The 17,436-nt window shown below is 40.5% G+C and overlaps 2 protein-coding genes across 4 annotated transcripts; one reads left to right on the top strand and one right to left on the bottom strand.

Annotated features, from left to right (window-relative positions):
- Nucleotides 1-4,232: 4,232 nt before the first annotated feature.
- LOC113129241 (protein sel-1 homolog 3) lies at nucleotides 4,233-15,135 on the bottom strand. Of its 3 annotated transcripts, none has more exons than XM_026305122.1 (24): nucleotides 14,978-15,135; nucleotides 13,390-13,915; nucleotides 13,168-13,294; nucleotides 12,567-12,688; nucleotides 12,271-12,386; nucleotides 11,959-12,008; nucleotides 11,725-11,848; nucleotides 11,501-11,639; nucleotides 11,197-11,337; nucleotides 10,910-11,109; nucleotides 10,631-10,810; nucleotides 9,233-9,355; nucleotides 8,966-9,106; nucleotides 8,737-8,799; nucleotides 8,484-8,660; nucleotides 8,269-8,396; nucleotides 7,828-7,911; nucleotides 7,635-7,716; nucleotides 7,323-7,398; nucleotides 7,115-7,233; nucleotides 6,800-6,921; nucleotides 5,563-5,677; nucleotides 5,236-5,299; nucleotides 4,233-5,031 (listed from the first exon to the last, which is right to left on the bottom strand). In XM_026305122.1, the coding sequence occupies exons 1-24, from the start codon at nucleotides 15,032-15,034 to the stop codon at nucleotides 4,790-4,792; spliced, it is 3,318 nt and encodes a 1,105-aa protein (XP_026160907.1). In that variant the 5' UTR covers nucleotides 15,035-15,135; the 3' UTR covers nucleotides 4,233-4,789. The 3 variants fall into 3 exon arrangements, with proteins under 3 accessions (XP_026160907.1, XP_026160909.1, XP_026160908.1); XM_026305124.1 differs by having other exon boundaries at nucleotides 13,390-13,488; nucleotides 14,978-15,055; XM_026305123.1 differs by lacking the exon at nucleotides 8,484-8,660.
- Nucleotides 15,136-15,784: 649 nt separating this feature from the next.
- Nucleotides 15,785-16,936, top strand: psmb11b (proteasome 20S subunit beta 11b). Its single transcript, XM_026305587.1, has 2 exons — nucleotides 15,785-16,422; nucleotides 16,606-16,936. The coding sequence occupies exons 1-2, from the start codon at nucleotides 15,785-15,787 to the stop codon at nucleotides 16,934-16,936; spliced, it is 969 nt and encodes a 322-aa protein (XP_026161372.1).
- The last annotated feature ends 500 nt before the right edge of the window (nucleotides 16,937-17,436 follow it).

Below are 17,436 nucleotides of genomic sequence, written 5' to 3'. Positions count from 1 at the left end.
TTAAAGGCTCTGTGGTGTTTCTCGTGTCTGATTAGACCTCTGCTCGGGCTGTAGCAGGGTGGAGCCACGGTATGTTGGGATTACATGAGGTCACACGGCAGAGAGAACAATAAAGGTGTACCTTGCCCCATACAACACAGCAAACAGTGTCAGAGGGTCAAAGTTAGAGGGCATACATGAAAAGACCTGTGTGGTTAGAAGGTGCAGGGCTGCAGATATGTACAGTACAGTGCTTACCACACAAAAATATACTGCAAAGCTCTGTAAATCCAAGTCCATTAAAACTGAAGGTGATTCCTCTGTTTGTTATTCTATCGATTCTATCGAACACACACTGATTGCTGAATACAACCAGGCAGGTCACAGTGAACTTCTGCAACAGTAACACAGGTAGGAACAGAGACACAGTGACCCAGGACATCCCTTTGCCCCCAACATTGCCAGCAGCCAGTTGAAAGGTCAAGTTAATCTAATGAGTCAAACTTCTTATTTTCTGTGATTTTCATCTCATAGTATGAGCTCCAGACCAAATCCAGACTGTCTTCTCTGGTTGAAAGTATAACAATTGTTGAACTTGTGTGTTGGCTGGGGTCGCAGGTGTCCTTTGTTCTGTCCTTAAGAATGAAGTCACAATAGACTGACGCACCATAGAGTACACTTATGCACTTGTGTTGAGTACATGTTCAGGCAAATTCTAAACCAAATCAGTACTTACCTGTGTGTATAGGTATGTTTTTGAACTGTGATGCATTCACTTAACTTCTGCTCTGTGTTGTTAGCATTGTTGGGGCACAAGACAATTATCTTTATACTTTTCATTATATCAGATTTGATTAAAAATCATTTTTAAAATCTTGTCTTTAAAGTTTCTAGTTGGCAATTTACACTCAGTTTTCCGAGTTTACTTCATTTTTCTTACTTTCCAGAAAATACCTGAAGCCACATCAACATTTTAATTTTCAATAATGACAGAGGAGTGTATAATAATATCACACGGCTCCACTAACAAAGCTGTGTAGTTGTTCCTTCACCAAACCCCACAGGTGCAGTACCTGCAGGTTGTCGTGGAACAATTATCAAGAATACTGAATCGGCTGGATATGCACCAGCTCTGCAGTGGTATGTACTGGTACCAGTGAGTCAGAGAACTCCATCTTCCCCCTCATGCTCTTGTTTTTTTGTTTTTTTTTATAATTCCAAGGAAGCTAATTATTGTACACACTGACAGTAATTGCAATGGAAGCTTTATATAACTTTTATTCAGCCTGGAAAAAAAATCACTCTCAAGTGTATGAGTTACATCACTGTGACAAAGTGTAGCTTTCTTTTAGCAATGTGGGTGGTGACATGTTTTTCCCTCTGAGGCTTCCCGTACAAACTCAGGCGCTCAGATGCACTCAGTCTAAGACAGTCCATCAGTACTGCGTGTGCTGAGAACATTCAGTACTTTTGTTAATTGATGACATTTTTGGGCTAAGTGGGATTATGACCTTGAATCTTTAAGGGCTGTGGGCCTGTAGCACTTTATAGTGTTGATACTAAGTAATATTGTTCCACAGGGCACCAGAAACCCTGAAAACATTCCTGGCTTATTTCACACTGTGCTGTTGTTCATTTGCTCAGAGTCAACTACATTTACACACATATTTATGATTTATGAAATTCATCCTTGTGCCTGCCAGGGCCCTCAAGTTCTGGTTAGCCAAGACTGAGGGTCAAGGGTTAGGCTTCTAACTGCCTGGCCCAGGGGCTGCTGTGTGTGTGTGTGTGTGTGTGTGTGCGTGCATGCGTGCGTGCGTGCGCGTGCGTGCGTGCATGTGTGTGTGTGTCACAGCTACCACAGAGGTTTCCACTGGCTTACTACTGTTCTTGGTCCTGTAATATATGCATCCAGTTGCCAGTCTATTAGGTACTAAAACTAATACAGCCTAGTACAACTGGTCTGCAACCATGTGATCATTTTAGAGAATGTAGTTTGTGGCACTCATTTGCTTCATTTATCATTCTTTTTAGGAGGGTATACTAAATAACTCAGTGTTTCAGGGCACCTTGGCTGTATTCATGAAGTTACTAATTAAACTTAACAGCACTTAACATCACTTTGTCAAAAAACACATTCCTGTAGTAGCATGTGGCGTGAACCTTAGCTAATGATGAAAGCAAAAAGGTCTCATGATGTGTGCTGAACCTGAACTAAACAGCAGATAATGCTGTAACTTACATCAGTAGCCACTAATTAAATTTATGGTTTCATTTTTATCTTCTTTTATCACTCTGGCAGGGAATACTGTTGCTAAAATCAAGCGAAGGTTGCATGAGCACGCAAACTATTTTAGGCATAGGTAACAAGTGGGAAGGACAGTTTCTAATTCCCCCTCTTACCATTGTACCTTTTCATGGTTTAGAGCTGGTGTGGAAGGTGGAGCAGGTGGTCAGTGGGTGGAAACTGCCCCATACAAACCAAATCACAGAAAACAATGATTTAGCCATTGTTGGTTCTGGCTCAAGTCCATTGCTTCCTTCCACTGAGGGCCAGATCACTGCAGGACCTGAAAAGTTTTCGTGAGGTATGTGTGTATGTGAGATACAAAACCAGGGATTACCAGCACTGTGTCAGGCTACCTACAGTCATGTGTGTTTCTCTTTCAGTGCACAAATCACATGAAAGGATGCTCAGGGGTTGGCTTCAGTGCTTATTGTTACTAGTTTTGGAATTTCAATGGACTGTCAGTGGGTGCTGGATATAATTGTATGAACTGTACTCATTAGAAAAAAAGCGGCATTAACTTAGATGGTTGCACACGGTATAGTCAAAGTCTTTAATTAACAATTAGAGTGACTGAAATCTGTTTTTACTGACTCATACCACGAACACGTGAACCCAGATGGTTTGAAACCACAGGACTTTGAAACATGTACTGTACTTTACCAATCAAATATTAGGTTTTCTTAACAGGAATGTCTACTGGTTAATGTTTTTTTATCCCTCTATGATAATCAAATATTCCACAGAGTTCAATAAGAGTTTAATTGAACAAGAGAAGAATGTGTGAAAGCTCCAAATCAAGAGAGCGTTCCTGTCAGCATGTAGTAATACTGGGCCACTGTCTGTTAGCCACTATCTGAAGCACAGTGCAACAAATCAAGGTCACATCAATCAGTATGTTTCCAACTCATTTAACAGTCCAATGGAAAATGAAGACTTTTCACCACATAATGTAAGACCACAGAATAATTCCTACTTATTGCACAATAGTTTTATTATCTATTTATGTTCTGTTTCTAAATCAATTTGAAAAGGTTTATTTGAATATCAAGACTCATCTACACTTTGATGTACCATCTGATTTGATGGTATGATGGTAATGGTAACCAATAAATATAATACAACATAAACCTCAGAAAATGTTTAGTAGAAATGAGTACATGTGATACAGTATGCAATCTTCTTGTTTTGGTGACCTGACCCTTTAAAGAAAGCAACACAGACAGACGACATAAGGGACAGAGATAGATGAAGGAAGACAGGGATCATTACTCCATCCCAAAATTATGGTGTTGTTTACACTGTAAAACTCAGTATTTAACTAATGATAGCTCCAAGAATGCCAGGCAACAGCACTCACTGCTATAAACTGCACATCATCACAACCGTCACCCAGAGCTGTAAATAACTGTTAAGAACTGAGTAACGCTGCCTATTCCTCATGTGTCTTGGCAGCCACTGAAACAAAATCCCTCTAAGGATAGTTCCATTATGTTATCTTCATGAATACAGTAACTACAGCACTGAAGAGAGACATTATTTTGTAAATAATACTCTAGCAAGGGCTCTAAAGGTGTGTGTTCTTTTCCTTGCTGTTTCCCTTAACTGCTAATTGCTTATCTTATGTATCGACCAGGAGCACCTGCCTAGCCAGAGACTAAATCAATAATTTCTGAAAATTTCTTTGCTCTGGCCTTGGACGAAATGTTTAAGTGCCCTGCATGCTGTTGTTGCATGTCCTGTTTCCACTGAGACACTTATCACCAATATATCCCTGATAGTCCCAGGAACAGCCCTTAATAGCTCACCTATTAGAACAAAGCTTCCGGCACATCTTCCAGCACATCCTTCACTGAGGCTGTGGCTGATCCTTTATGTTTTTACATCTGCAGCCATCAGATTAGTTTCAGTTTTAACAGTGTTATGGTACATAAGATAAATGATTTATTTATCCAAAAAAAAAAAAAAAATCTGTGTTGAAATATTTTTATTGGACTTTACCCATAAGACCCCATGGTCTAAGTAACTGGAAAATTTACACTTCTACAGCTTAATCCTTGACCTTATCTGATGAACTCCCTAAGTAACATCTACTGAACGTCCTGGTGCAGTCATGTGACAGTGTGTGAATTTGTGTACCAAAGACATAATTTTAAAAACTCTGATGTTTGTGACACCTGTGTCTCATTGGGTTCTTGAGGGTTAAACATTGCATAACATACTTAGCACAACATCCCCAAGACAATATAAAGTGTCAGATTCAGCTGTATTAAATGATAACTAGTTTACATTGCATAAACACATTGTAAAAACTGACTAATCAGGAAGCATAATAAAATGTTATACACACATAATGAGCATCATTTCCCTCCTTAGTGTCTTGAAAGCAGTCACATGCCTCCCAGCACACAAATGTGTCATATGAATAGTGCTTTAACTCATCTGCTAAATGTATGCTCTTACAGTATGTAGTGTCTGGAGCTCTTACTGTGGCTATTGGATCACTGTGCTGGATATTGTGTGTCATAGGAGATGATAAAGGACTGTGGTCCAGAAAGCACACAGGCACACGGCCGACAGTGTCACAGCCAAATCACTGGTCTGCTGGAGCCACTGCATACCATTCAGTATGGTAAGCCATAGAATCCCTCTGTAGTTTCCTCCCACGATGCCATTTTGCTCTCTATTCAAGTTGACACCATCTTGGCTGACAGATGATGCCCTTGCTCTCAGTGCAACCGCACGGTGACTGGGAACGTTTTGTTCTGTGAATTTGCAGATGAGGAGGATGAAAATGAGGTGAGGACGTTTCATGGCAAAACAAACATGAATATGTGTTTTGTCTTCAAGGTTTTCATTTATTGTGCAAGTCCGAACAAGTGGTAAGAAAACAATATGTGGGGAAATTGCCCCATCTTGTGGCGAATATCTACACGTCGGTGCAGCAGAGAAAAAGCACAATCACTTACCAAAACAGCTCTGCAATGGCACAATGATAATAATGACACAGACAGAGAGAAGAGATGCATATGCCTGCAAAGAAATAACAATGATTATTTAAACAATAGTAATAATCTCATGATTACTAGAGCAATTTCTCTCTCAGAGTAGCAGTCTATACTGGCTTTAATGTCTTATTTATGGTGAAAGTCCAATTTGCATTTTCACATATTTAAATAATTAAATGAAGATCAAACTGTCAAAGGGGGAGGTTAATATACCAAAGGAATGCAGCTCGCAGTGTGCTGATTTTTTCTCCTATTACATACAGTACGAGCTGCCCGCCTTATGCTTACCAAGAGGAGCTGTGCACCGTTCTGAGTCATTCTCCTCAAGGCTTTACCCATCTGGACTGCAAGCAGAGCTAAAGAACAGGGCGTCACTGCGTTTCCATCCTCAGCTGCTACACATCTTAGGACATAAACAATAAAAACTGTTACACATCATAACAGTGAATTCAAGCCTTCATATTTTTGTTGCAATAATAACAGATGGATGTCAATAAATTGTAATATAAAATAGTAATGTCAGCGAGTAGTAAGTGCAAGAGCAGATGTGCGGGTCCAGAACAATTGTGTGCACTAAAAGCAGCTAGTATTAGCTAAACCTGACTTTGCCCTTAAAGGAGTGGGGCATTCTGGGTCATAGTCACATTTTTGCCAAGAGTTAGAAGAGAAGATTGATACCACTCACATGTCTGCAGAGTAAATATGAAGTTAAATGCTGGGACTGATTGCAATATCACTAAACTCCATCCATCCATTTTCTTTACCCGCTTATTCCTTGACCAGGGTCACAGAGGGAGCCTATTCCAGCTCTCTTTCGGGTGAAAGGCAGGTGTATCACAGGGCCACATATAGACACACAAAGACAAACAACCTCACAAACTCACACTCACTCCTATGGGCAATTTAGAGTCACCAATCAACCTGACATACATGTTTTTGGACTCTGGGAGGAAACCAGAGTACCTGGAGAAAACCCACACAAGCACAGGGAGAACATGCAAACTCCACACAGAAAGGCCAGGTTGCGAACCCACGACCTTCTTGCTGTGAGGCAACAGTGCTAAGCACTCATCCACCATGCTGCCCATATCACTAAACTGAATATTAAATATATGAAATTTGTATAAAATATATAAAAATACTTATAACTTTTTGAATCTGCGCAAAAAAGAAGATGAATGACATCTATGCCTGACCGGCTGTTTCCACCAGTTTGTGGACTTAATGCTAAGCTAGATTAAGTGGCTGCAGGTGACATGATTAATGGACAGAGTATTAACAATTTTCTCATCTAACTCTCTGCAAGAAAGCAGGTACATATTTACCAAGAACAAAACTTTCTGAATCATTTACATTGTTTATATCAAATATTATCCTTTAATGTTTTTGTTGAATAATAGATGCACATTATATTGCAAGCACCATTCCTACTGAGCAGTGTAAACAGCCTTGGATTGTTGCAGATGCTCTAAACACTCATGACCCCCCAAAAAATACGGTGGCAGTTTACAAATTTAAAAATCACCTTTTTAACATCTTCTCCACAACAACGTCCATCTCGTCATGATGTGACACGTTAAACAGGCTGTGCATGCTCAGTGGAAGAGCATGCCCTTGTTGCGCCAAAACGACCAAGTTGTACATTCCCTGTGAGTCAGCGTGAATAAATAAATGAATAAAATCATAACTTGAGGCTGATGGATTATTCACTAAGAAAGTCTCCAAATAATAACACTGTATAATTCTGTTTGTTGTTTTTATTGCGGTGGGCCTGAGCCCGTGGAAGTTTAATTAAGTTTATCATAGAGTGATGAGATTACAGCACAAGTAAATCTGTCACCTGAGGGCTGCCCGCTAGAGCTGCTCTGCTATACATTGATATGGCCTGACCGACCAAGGATAATGAGTCTTCCTGCATGCTGGAGGAATAATAGTAGTAGTCTCCCATTTTCAGCAGGGCTGTAAAAGAAGATAAATACTTGCTGTTCATCGACCAGATTGACAGGGAGAAAGAGAGGTTAAAGCAAAATGAAATGAGAACAACTCACCAGTAGGATGGGGATCATAGCCTAATGTAGAGTAGTTATGATATCTCCGCTGACAATCATGACTGAGATTCAGTTCCTGCATTTGGGAAAAACAGTGCAGCATGAGCAGCAATGAAGGTTATGTTATTAACTGCTAATAATTTCCATCCAGCCTGGCTTTCTTCTTTCAGTATGACTGGACTTATGCTCTTCAATAATCCAATCATGAGACAATTATTTCACAATGGTGCTTATAATCTGATTGAAACAGAAGCCTGTGTTTTGTTTAAGGGCAGAAACAAAAGATTAAAGCCAGAGAAACAGCAGACATACCTCGCACAGGTGAGCGGCATTGCTCTGGGCCAAACCCAGACCAGTTTCAGCCGCCAAAATATACTTCACCAATGCTTGCTGCCTATTGGCAACAAAATAAAACATAGAGGAAGACAAATAGTAAGAACAGTAAAGACCAGATAAAATGATCAGATGAGGACCAGTGAAAAGTAATTGAAATGAATATTCCTACCAAGAGCCCTGGAGGTAGGCCTGGAGAGCCTCTCTGATCATAAATCCAAGGTGTCCGTTCTGTTCACAGACCTTTTTTAGCATTCTGCACAGAGGATAAAGTATGGCTGATGAATTATGGAATATAATTTACACCACATAAACGGAAAATACTTTTTTCGTGATCTAAAAATAGATTTGATTTGTTGAGGTCATTCTAAAAAAAGCCTCTACAGCAGGAGCTCCTTTAAATTCATAAGATACTAGAAGAACATTAGTAAGCAGAATCTCTCTGTGCCAGACAATCAGGCAGTGACAGTGGCTCTTATTTTTAGATATGCAAATACTAGGTTCTGACCTTGAATTAGCCACTGTCATTGAAGTAAGATGCCACTGAGCTGCAGGCTACAGTGCAACGGCCCATAACAAAGCTTTCTTCACCAAGCTAATGAAAGCCTCTTACTTCACAGCCCTCTCTACATCCTGAGACACCCCTTCCAGGCTTCCTGTCGAAAGGTACCACGCTGCCTCCACTGACGCAGCTACATTACCCAAGCGAGATGCATTCAGGAAACAGTGGAATGCAGCTGTCTGTGGATCAAATAAAAACCATCTCAGCTTATTGATTATACCATATCTGTAATAAAACTACCTTCTGAAAGGATGTGGGGCTCAAACCTCATTCTTCCATGGGCTTTCAGGGTTTTTCCCATTGAGATGGTAAAGTGCCAGGTTAAACATACCATGATCACTCCCATTTAGTGCAGCTTGCTCGAAGTATTTCGCTGCGTTTTTGTGGTCATTTAGTATGGTACCATGGTACCAGCCTAAACCATTCAAGGCTTTAATTGAGCCCTAAAGCGAGGAAACAGACACTGGTAATGATAGTGAAGGCACATAATTTAAACTGGACTGACTAATGCACACATACCATTGCTGCAGCTTTCTTGAGCAGCAGAAAACCTTGGGTGTAGTTTCTTTTCACTCCGTGGCCCTGTAGGAAATAACATCAATCAGTGGATCAATAACTGTCAAAACACTGTGTCACACACACACACACACACACACACACACACACACACACACACACACACACACACACAATAGCCACTGTTTAATGCAAGCATAAAATCGGCTGAGCCTTTTTAATGTTACAGCACCTTCATCAGTAGGTGAGCGTAGTCATACATCACTGAGGGATCCTTCATTTGCATAGCACTTCTCTTAAACCACTTCACTGCACTTGCTATGTCTTTTGAGATTCCATTCTGTCCCCAGTAAAGCATTGATGCCAGGTGTGTCTAAAGATAATAGTTTTTATTTACCTCTGAATACTGACCAAAAAGGGGAAATAAATGGAGGATAGGAAAAGTATGTTTGTGTGATACATTTTCACAAAACTATAATGCTTTGTACGTCACACATACCTGAGATTCTATATGTCCACTCTCTGCTTGTAGTTTCAGATACTCAAAGATGTCACTCGCCTCATGTGTCAGGCTGTATAAATCCTCTGGGTTACTTAGATAGATGTGTTCAAGTATGTATTGCTTTAGACAAGAAAAGGCATTAATATAGTAAACTATTAATATTGTCAATATGGCTAATAATAGTACGAATTTAATGCTATACTTTTACTACTACTCCAATTCCAATGCTGTCGTTACCATATGCACCAGTGCTGTTACTATTTGTACATCTATTACTAGTAGCACTGCACCTTCTGTTGCTGCAGATACAACTGTTTCCAATACCGCTGATGCTGCTACAACATATTCATGTCTATCTGTTACTGCTGCAATTGTGCATAATTCCATATGCAGAGTTTGAGTTAGACAACATCTGTTTCAGGTTTAACACTCAAAATCTACTAACTACTACTAACTAATCTGACTGTGTGGGTGTGGTTTAATGGCATTTGATACACAGTGGCATAAGTAAATAACCCCACAAAAGTGCCATATAGTCAAATTGTTGTTTAAATTTAGCTAAATCCTGATTGGTGCTCAAAAGTACATAGTGTCGCATGTTTCAACTCAGGCCCGCCCACTCTAAACCAGCCAGATGAGCTCAGATAAAACAGCCCAGACAGAAACTGCTCATGTGAAATAATCAAAACATGGGCTTTGTGTTCATGTAAGACTCTGATGTTTATATAGTAGGATTATATACAGTAAGAATGTGCCTGATAAAACAGGTTTTCAAAGCTTGTAATCAGGACAGGATCCAGGCAGGTTGTTGTGCTGTGATCGAGGCTGGCTATTATGTATTGAGTGTTTCTTTCCTCATTCCTCTTCTTCTTCTTTATTTTTTTAATTAATATTTCCCCATCTTTGGAAATTCAAATTGAAACTCAACTGAGAAATTGAGACTCTTACACATCTATATGTTTATCAAATAGCGAAAACAGCTGCTGTAACTTGGTTCTGTCTGAAATGAACAATTTCTAACATGTAGTTCTAAAACTCACTCTTAATTACTTCATTCTTACAAAAACAATATATAAAAAATTGCAAGTCATTGCTTCATGGACTGTTTCTTTGCCAGATGCAGTGGTTACATTTAGACAGATTCAGTTTCACAGTATTTCTACCAGGCTATGCTAACTGGATGCTGACTCTAGGTGATATATGTGTGGGTGTCATCAATTTTCTTATCACAATACTTGTCAAGAAAGCAAGAAATAAAACAGGTGCATTTCTCTAAATGTGCATGCCAACTGTTCCTCTAAAACTACTGAGATAAATTTTGTGTGCCTGTGAGGCTCTGCTTGCAGTACAGTGGTGTCAAATCGAAGTTTTACTGATTTCAGTCATTTTACTTACCCTATATTCATGAATGCTGGCAATATCAATGCTGCTCTGTGTCCCAGCATTTGAATAGTAACTATAGGCCATGTCCAAGTCTTTAGGAAACCCATCAATTCCTTCTATGTGCTTGAACCCTGCATGCATCAGGGCGAAACGGTTATCACCCGATGCACCAATCAAACTGTAGATATGGCCCTGAAACACACAGCGATCAATATTATCAGTCAGGTTTATATAAATGACCTTACATGTGATAAAGCAGCAATTAAGGTATAAGAAATGCATCAGCCCTACCTGCTCTTGATTGACTGAGTGTCCCAGGTTGGAGAAGTGGATGGCGGCCAAGAAAAGAGACGCTTCATGATTCCCAAAACAGGAGGACATTTGCAGTAGCTCAGTTGATTTGGATATGATGTTAATTTGTGCCTCAAGGAACATTGTACCAACTGCCTTCTCAAACAAATCTCTCCTGAGGGCCTTCATGCTCAAAAATCCTAAAGAAAGTTAGAGCAAATTGTATGACCCATCCCTCACATGTACAATAGTGAATGTGTTCTGTGTCATAAAAAAAAGTTAAACACCTGTTCTAATTTCCTCTGTTTTTGCCTGTAAGAAATGGAAAAGTGTGCTGTGTTTAAGCTGGGTTTCCCAGCTCCATGTCTGTGTACAGATTCTCTCTTCAATCTGACCCCATGTGTTTATAGAGTGCGACATACAGACACCTGCAATGAAACACAAAAACCAACCTGTCAACAGTGCTTGTCCCATACTTAATAGGTGTGCAATTCTGGTATAGACACCCTTGTTATTAGATCTATATCAGGCAGATCCCTGCAGAACGGTTGCAATACTGCTGCTGAAGAACTTGTCAAAATAATTTTTCACCTTTGCTGAACGGTGAGGGAAGGTGACTCTCCACTACTTCTTTCCAAAAAGCTTTTGTAAATGCTGTAATTTCCTGACACTCCTGATGAACCCTATCAAGTTCCAGTAATGTCGACTTGGGGTGAAGCTGATTTTCTATCTGTGATGTGAATAACATTGCATTTCACACTGGGATTAATTGCAATACAACCATATCTGACTTGTAATTAGGATGCACACTTTACCTCTTTGGTACCAAAACGATAGTATTTGATAGGCCCAAAATACCCGTGAATGCCTGGTATGTATTTGCTTCCTCCAATCCCAAAATATCCATCTGTGTCATCATAATGAATACTGGCCCGGAATCTATAAGATATTTAATACCAGTCGAACCAGCTATGATGATCAATGTGCATGCATCAGTTATTCCGTTTTGACATAAAGCATCTTAAAACAGAATCCATAAAATGTCTTACTGATACACGTATTTGCGGGTTTCATCATTCCATGTTGTATTCAGCAGCACCTGAAAGTCAGACATAATAGTGCATGAGTCTCCTCAGCTGTGAACAACTCCAACTTGCAGTACACCGTGCATGTGCCTGGAGTTTCCCACCTATAAAGGAACCATCTTTTAGGATCTTACAGCTAGAAATCAAACACTGCAAAGCCACAGCACCAAATGAAATTCAGAAGAGAAAAGATGACTACAAGATGTTGCTCTGAGCAGAGTTTTAATTTCCATTTTTTTATCCCTCCACCCAGGGGCACATGCTGAGGTTCGATACCTTTGAGTCCTGTATGTAACAGTCTAATCTAATCCATTTCCACAGGGGCAATGCTGCTCTGACTCGGAAAGCTTCATCTTTTCCCGTTGTCACACGTGCCTGAATTATGATGTCTCCTACACAGGAGATGTGACAGTCATATATTTCACCGTAGGATATCCAAAGCTCTTTATTAATAGATTACACAGTCTGTTTCACAGTCTCACAAAACACACATCATCGCTCGCAATCTCATGATACTTCTATCTAATCCCCTAAACTGGTGACAGGTGTACCCACAAGTTTCTGTGACCCACCTGTGTCTGTAAGCTGCATCAGAACGGAGTCGTATACATTTTTCCTATCAACATGATGGATGATCCCACAGAGCTTCTGGTGGCACCATTTCAGCAGGTAGATCCACACAGATAAGGTGATGCTGGAAACCAAGCAGCAAAACATGATCTGACAAATCATTTCTTGGCCCACTGAAGCGTGAGGTTGAGATTAAAACGCTCTGCTATCTGCTAAAAATGACTAACCTGACGCTATCCTATTGATTGTAAATAAAAAGCTTACATGCTCTGCTGGAGAGGCCTCATGGAGCTTGTAAAGTCATTTGTCATGACAGTGAAATAAAAGTAGTGTGTTCTAGCAGCTGCCAGCAGTGAAAAGGAAACAATCACTGGCCTGTGACCCATCTGTTTGCTGATATCAACACAAAACACTGACATTTGATGCATGTATGTGATGGTGTACACATTTATAACACTTAACATCTTAAAATCTGCTACTGATACAACATTTGGAGAACCCCGTAGGAATCTGTTTCATGCTGTGTAGCTGACCTTCATACAGAATGAGTTCCCACTCATATTAACTAAGTGCAAAGTCAGTGTGTGAAGTGTGAATTCCAACCTGGGCTGTGTCACAGCATGGCGACGGGCTCTCTCCAACACTCTGTCGATGAAAGGCTGGAACCTGCGAACCACTCCAAAGTGCTCACCAGTACTTGCCAGGGGAAATTCTAGCATATCGATTGTATCTATGGGATTTCAAATATAATATTTTAAAATTCCAACTAAAGGTTTCAGTGGTAAAGGTGGGATGAGAAGATGATGAAATGATTAAGGGTCTCACCTGACTCATGTGGACACTGATGGATTCTGTTTCTGGCCATCTGCCACATCATTCGAGCAAACCACGACGGGCTCTCAGTGGGAGGTTTAGTTGGACGCTCTGAGAGAGGTGTTACCCAAAGCACTTTAGAAATCCTCAATATGGAGCTATGGTATGTATCAGGTTCGTTGCCATTTTTAAGATGGTCTAGCCAAGCACGAACTGTCACATTCTGGGCCTCCAAAATGTTCCTGTTGAAAATGTTGTGCTGGTATAAAATGGATGGAGGCAATCTGAGCAGCACCCGGTGGACCTTGTAGACTCGGAGGCCGCTGCCAATCCATTTCCTCCTGAAAACCACTAAATCTGTCTTCCTTAATATGGACACCACCACCTCAACTGCAAGCTGACATGGCCTGGAGCACTGATACCTCACATGGACCACTGAGCCATCTACCACTTTGTCAGGGGCTGAGTCAAACCCTATGAAATTGTCAGGCAGGCTCACACTGCTCTGGGTTGACACAGCTTGCAGCATGCACTGTCCCTGAGTGAAGATATGTAAATAAAATAGAGTGAATATATAAAACAGGCTTTCATGTAGTCAATTTTCTATGAACTATTCATTTAGGTAGAAAACAAGAATAGGCTGGGACAAGGCTTATTTTAAAGGGGATATCAGCCGCTGTTATTGGGAGCAGTCGTGGCTAATGGATAGAGAGTCTGACTTGTAACTGGAATTTGCGGGTTTGAGTCTCAGGTGGGACGCTCTCCCCACCTTCAATACCATGACTGAGGTGAGAACCCCCAATTGCTCCCCGGGCTCTGCAGCAATGGCTGCCCACTGCTCCGGGCGTGTGTTCACTGCTGTGTATGTGCACCTATGGTGGGTTAAATGAAGAGGGGAATTTCGAGTACTTGACAAGTACATACTTGACAAGAGTAGTCACTTTCACTTTTCACTTTCACTTTTTTGTATGGTCACTAGGGGCAGCAGAAACAAGTTTTCAAAACATCACTGACATATCCTCAGCTTTTTACACATCCAGCAGATACTGAGCACCATCAGCAGTCAAGTCTGAGAAATAAATCCAATTGTTTTGCTTTAGCTCTGTTTCTTTTCTGCCGGCTCTTCAGGAAACATTTTTAGCTGCTAAATGCTCCACTATGTTCATCTTAGTCAATAACTCTGTCTGCTGTTTAAAGCTGAGCAGGCAGTGTACAGTTGTTTTTAAAGCTTTTTACTGAAAACAGCTGCCTGCTATGACCAAAAGCCAGTGGTGAAGTTGTGTCTTGTTAGATTTGTTTACTGTCTGCTGTATTTCACAGCTTTATATATTATTTTTGTGACAGATTTTACACACAAAAAAAAATGATGAGCTGATTTGCACTGCTGTAGGCTTCCCTACCCAAGAGCAGATAAACTCATTAATAGTAGATCCACAACTACAACTGTAAAATGCTACATACACATTAATGTATCAGTAATAGTCATTAAATAACATTTAGATTTATTAATATAACAGTGTCAGGGTGTATGGCCAGATTTCACATTTAGCAACTGACAGCAGGGTTATCACTGTATTTAAAACAAAAGAGAGTTCCTTACCATTATAATAGCAGCAGTGAAGATATATCCAACATTAATGGAGTGCAACACATTCATTTTGAGTTTGATTGGCTTAAGGTGAACTAAAATGAAAAAACAAATACGTAACTCCAGTGTTCAAAAAACAGTCATGTGTAGAGGAATCATGGTTCTCGGTGTTTGACACCAAACAGCATAGTTTCATAACAGGAGGCACTTGTGTGGAAATACACCCTGTGTGATGTAGAATTACCTGATATTCTGGTGTTGCAAGTTACGCAGTGTCTAACTAGGCTTACTAGACTTACGAGTGCAATACAGTGCCTACAACGCTTGGTTGAATAAAATCTGTTGAATAAAATCTGCTGTGTGACAAAAATGTTGTTTGAGTTGTTTTATTTCTGATTCAGGGAAATTTCCATGGTGCATCAAAGCTTAGAATCGAACTTAAATTTAATGTGCTCGAGTGAAGGCTTTGCCATCACCCTGCATCCTCTTTGGCCGTCGCCCACACAAGACTGAAGAAATGTGATCTGAAAATGAACCTGATAGCACAGCCAAAATTAATTACCCATGGGCTACTGACTCTTTATGCTTCAAAGTCAGACTGAGACACTAGTAACTGTTGCTGAGGGGTTGTTATATATATATAGATAACGTGAGCAGATAAACATGCTCACGTTGTCTATATAAAGGATGAGTGCAGCTAAAATAGACATATTACGTCTACAGCTCTAGGTTAAGTATACCCCTTTGACTATTGATATGAATAGTTTTAATTGACTTTCATTAGAAGGATTTCTTTGAAGAAAAAAGAAACAATATTAAATGGCTTTACAGGATCTATGCAAGTTCCGGGATTTCTTTCAGGACACCAAATGTTCTCTGGTGCCTTATGGAAAGAGTGAGAAGAGATGTAACTATATGAGTGACTTTCCCTTGTGCAACAGCACAAGTCTTTTTAATTTTTACATACCAGTTGCAGAGTACCTGGATGGAAGTCCAATACAGTTTGGGCAAATTAGCACTGTCCAGAGTGCCAGTGACATCTCATCTGAAGACTCCATCCTGTCATCCCTGTTCTTCCCCACAAGCCTGCCTTTTGCTTCTACTCAGCCTGTCCCTTTGCCCTTTCCCATGTCTCATGGCACCACCACCCTGGCTTTCATGTTTCAGGGCGGTGTGCTGGCTGCAGCAGACACTCGTTCCAGTTGCTCTGGGCTTGTGGCATGCCCTGCTTCCCAGAAGATCCTGCCCATTCATAGTCACCTTGTGGGCACTACCTCCGGTACTTCAGCAGACTGTGCCCTTTGGAAACGCATTTTGTCTAGAGAGCTGAGGCTTTACCAACTCCGTCACGGCCAGCGATTGTCCACGCGTGGAGCTGCTAAATTGCTTTCTCACATGCTTCACCCATTTAAGGGAACTGAGCTGTGTGTGGCTGCCACACTGTGTGGGTGGGATGGAGGAGAGATAGATGGATGCCATAATAATGTAGGTACAGACACTGATCTTGGTGGTTGCACAGAAACAACAAAGAGTCTGGAAAAGCCTGTAGACACCTGCCTTGATAAGATGCCTTTGGAAAATGAGAGCTCTTCTTCAACTCGTGGTGATCAAGATGTATTTGTCAGAAACAAAACAAGCTTTTCTGGACCTAGCCTGTTTTATGTGTGCAGCGATGGTACTCGTCTACAAGGAACACTCTTCTCTGTGGGCTCGGGATCTCCCTATGCCTACTCAATTCTGGACCAAGGAGTTAAATGGGGACTGACAGTGGATGAGGCCACATCAATAGCCAGAGAGGCTGTGTACAGAGCCACACACAGGGATGCATACTCAGGAAACTGCGTAGACATTTTTCACATTTCCTCAAAAGGATGGACTCGCAGGAGTAGAGAGGATTTAAAACAGGAATATTACAGAGAAAAGGAAAAAGAAGAGAGAAGGATCAGACGGAACCTGACTTTGTCTGAGTAAAGACATGAAACACACAAATAAAAACGGCATGAGAAAAGAAAGGCAAACATTAGCAAGCATATTTGAAAGACATGATGGCATCTCTGCAGCAGATACTAAATTAGTTAACAGGACAGGCAGTTGCATTCTCCATGCTACTTCCCAAATGATTTGGGCATGCATATCGTTCTCTGTAATAAAAAGCTGAAGTTTTGTTTGTGCTGATGATAAAATATATTCTAACAGCTCACTGCTGGTTTGCATTTTGATTTTGATTTAACATTACAGATCATTTCAAGAAGTGGGATAATTAAAACCTGCTCCCCACGTGTCTTTTAAACTACATAAACAATGCAGAATAAAGTCCAGAAAGTCTAAATATCTGGAGGCTTATGGTCAAAGTGTTTTGGCTTGTGTAAGATAACAAATGTATCTGTGAAAATTAAAGGTAAGGAGATGAAAATAGGTTTGTGTCTGCTGTCAATCTGAAGTTTCTTTGACACTTCCATTTATTAATGAAT

The sequence above is a fragment of the Mastacembelus armatus genome, chromosome 4 (assembly GCF_900324485.2).
Source record: "Mastacembelus armatus chromosome 4, fMasArm1.2, whole genome shotgun sequence".
NCBI lineage: Eukaryota > Metazoa > Chordata > Actinopteri > Synbranchiformes > Mastacembelidae > Mastacembelus > Mastacembelus armatus.
Note: the sequence above shows the minus strand (reverse complement) of the source record. Positions and strands in the feature narration are given on the sequence as shown.

Excerpts from the sequence above, each read along its gene's own strand:
- LOC113129241 (XM_026305122.1), bottom strand. The coding sequence starts at position 15,034 with ATGAATGTGTTGCACTCCATTAATGTTGGATATATCTTCACTGCTGCT. Across the intron at positions 8,800-8,965 it reads ACGCTCACCTACTGATGAAG|GGCCACGGAGTGAAAAGAAA; the intron begins GTGCTGTAACAT and ends TATTTCCTACAG. Across the intron at positions 7,234-7,322 it reads CTATGATCCCCATCCTACTG|CCCTGCTGAAAATGGGAGAC; the intron begins GTGAGTTGTTCT and ends CTTCTTTTACAG.
- psmb11b (XM_026305587.1), top strand. The coding sequence starts at position 15,785 with ATGGCTTTACAGGATCTATGCAAGTTCCGGGATTTCTTTCAGGACACC. Across the intron at positions 16,423-16,605 it reads ACACTGTGTGGGTGGGATGG|TTCTGGACCTAGCCTGTTTT; the intron begins AGGAGAGATAGA and ends CAAAACAAGCTT.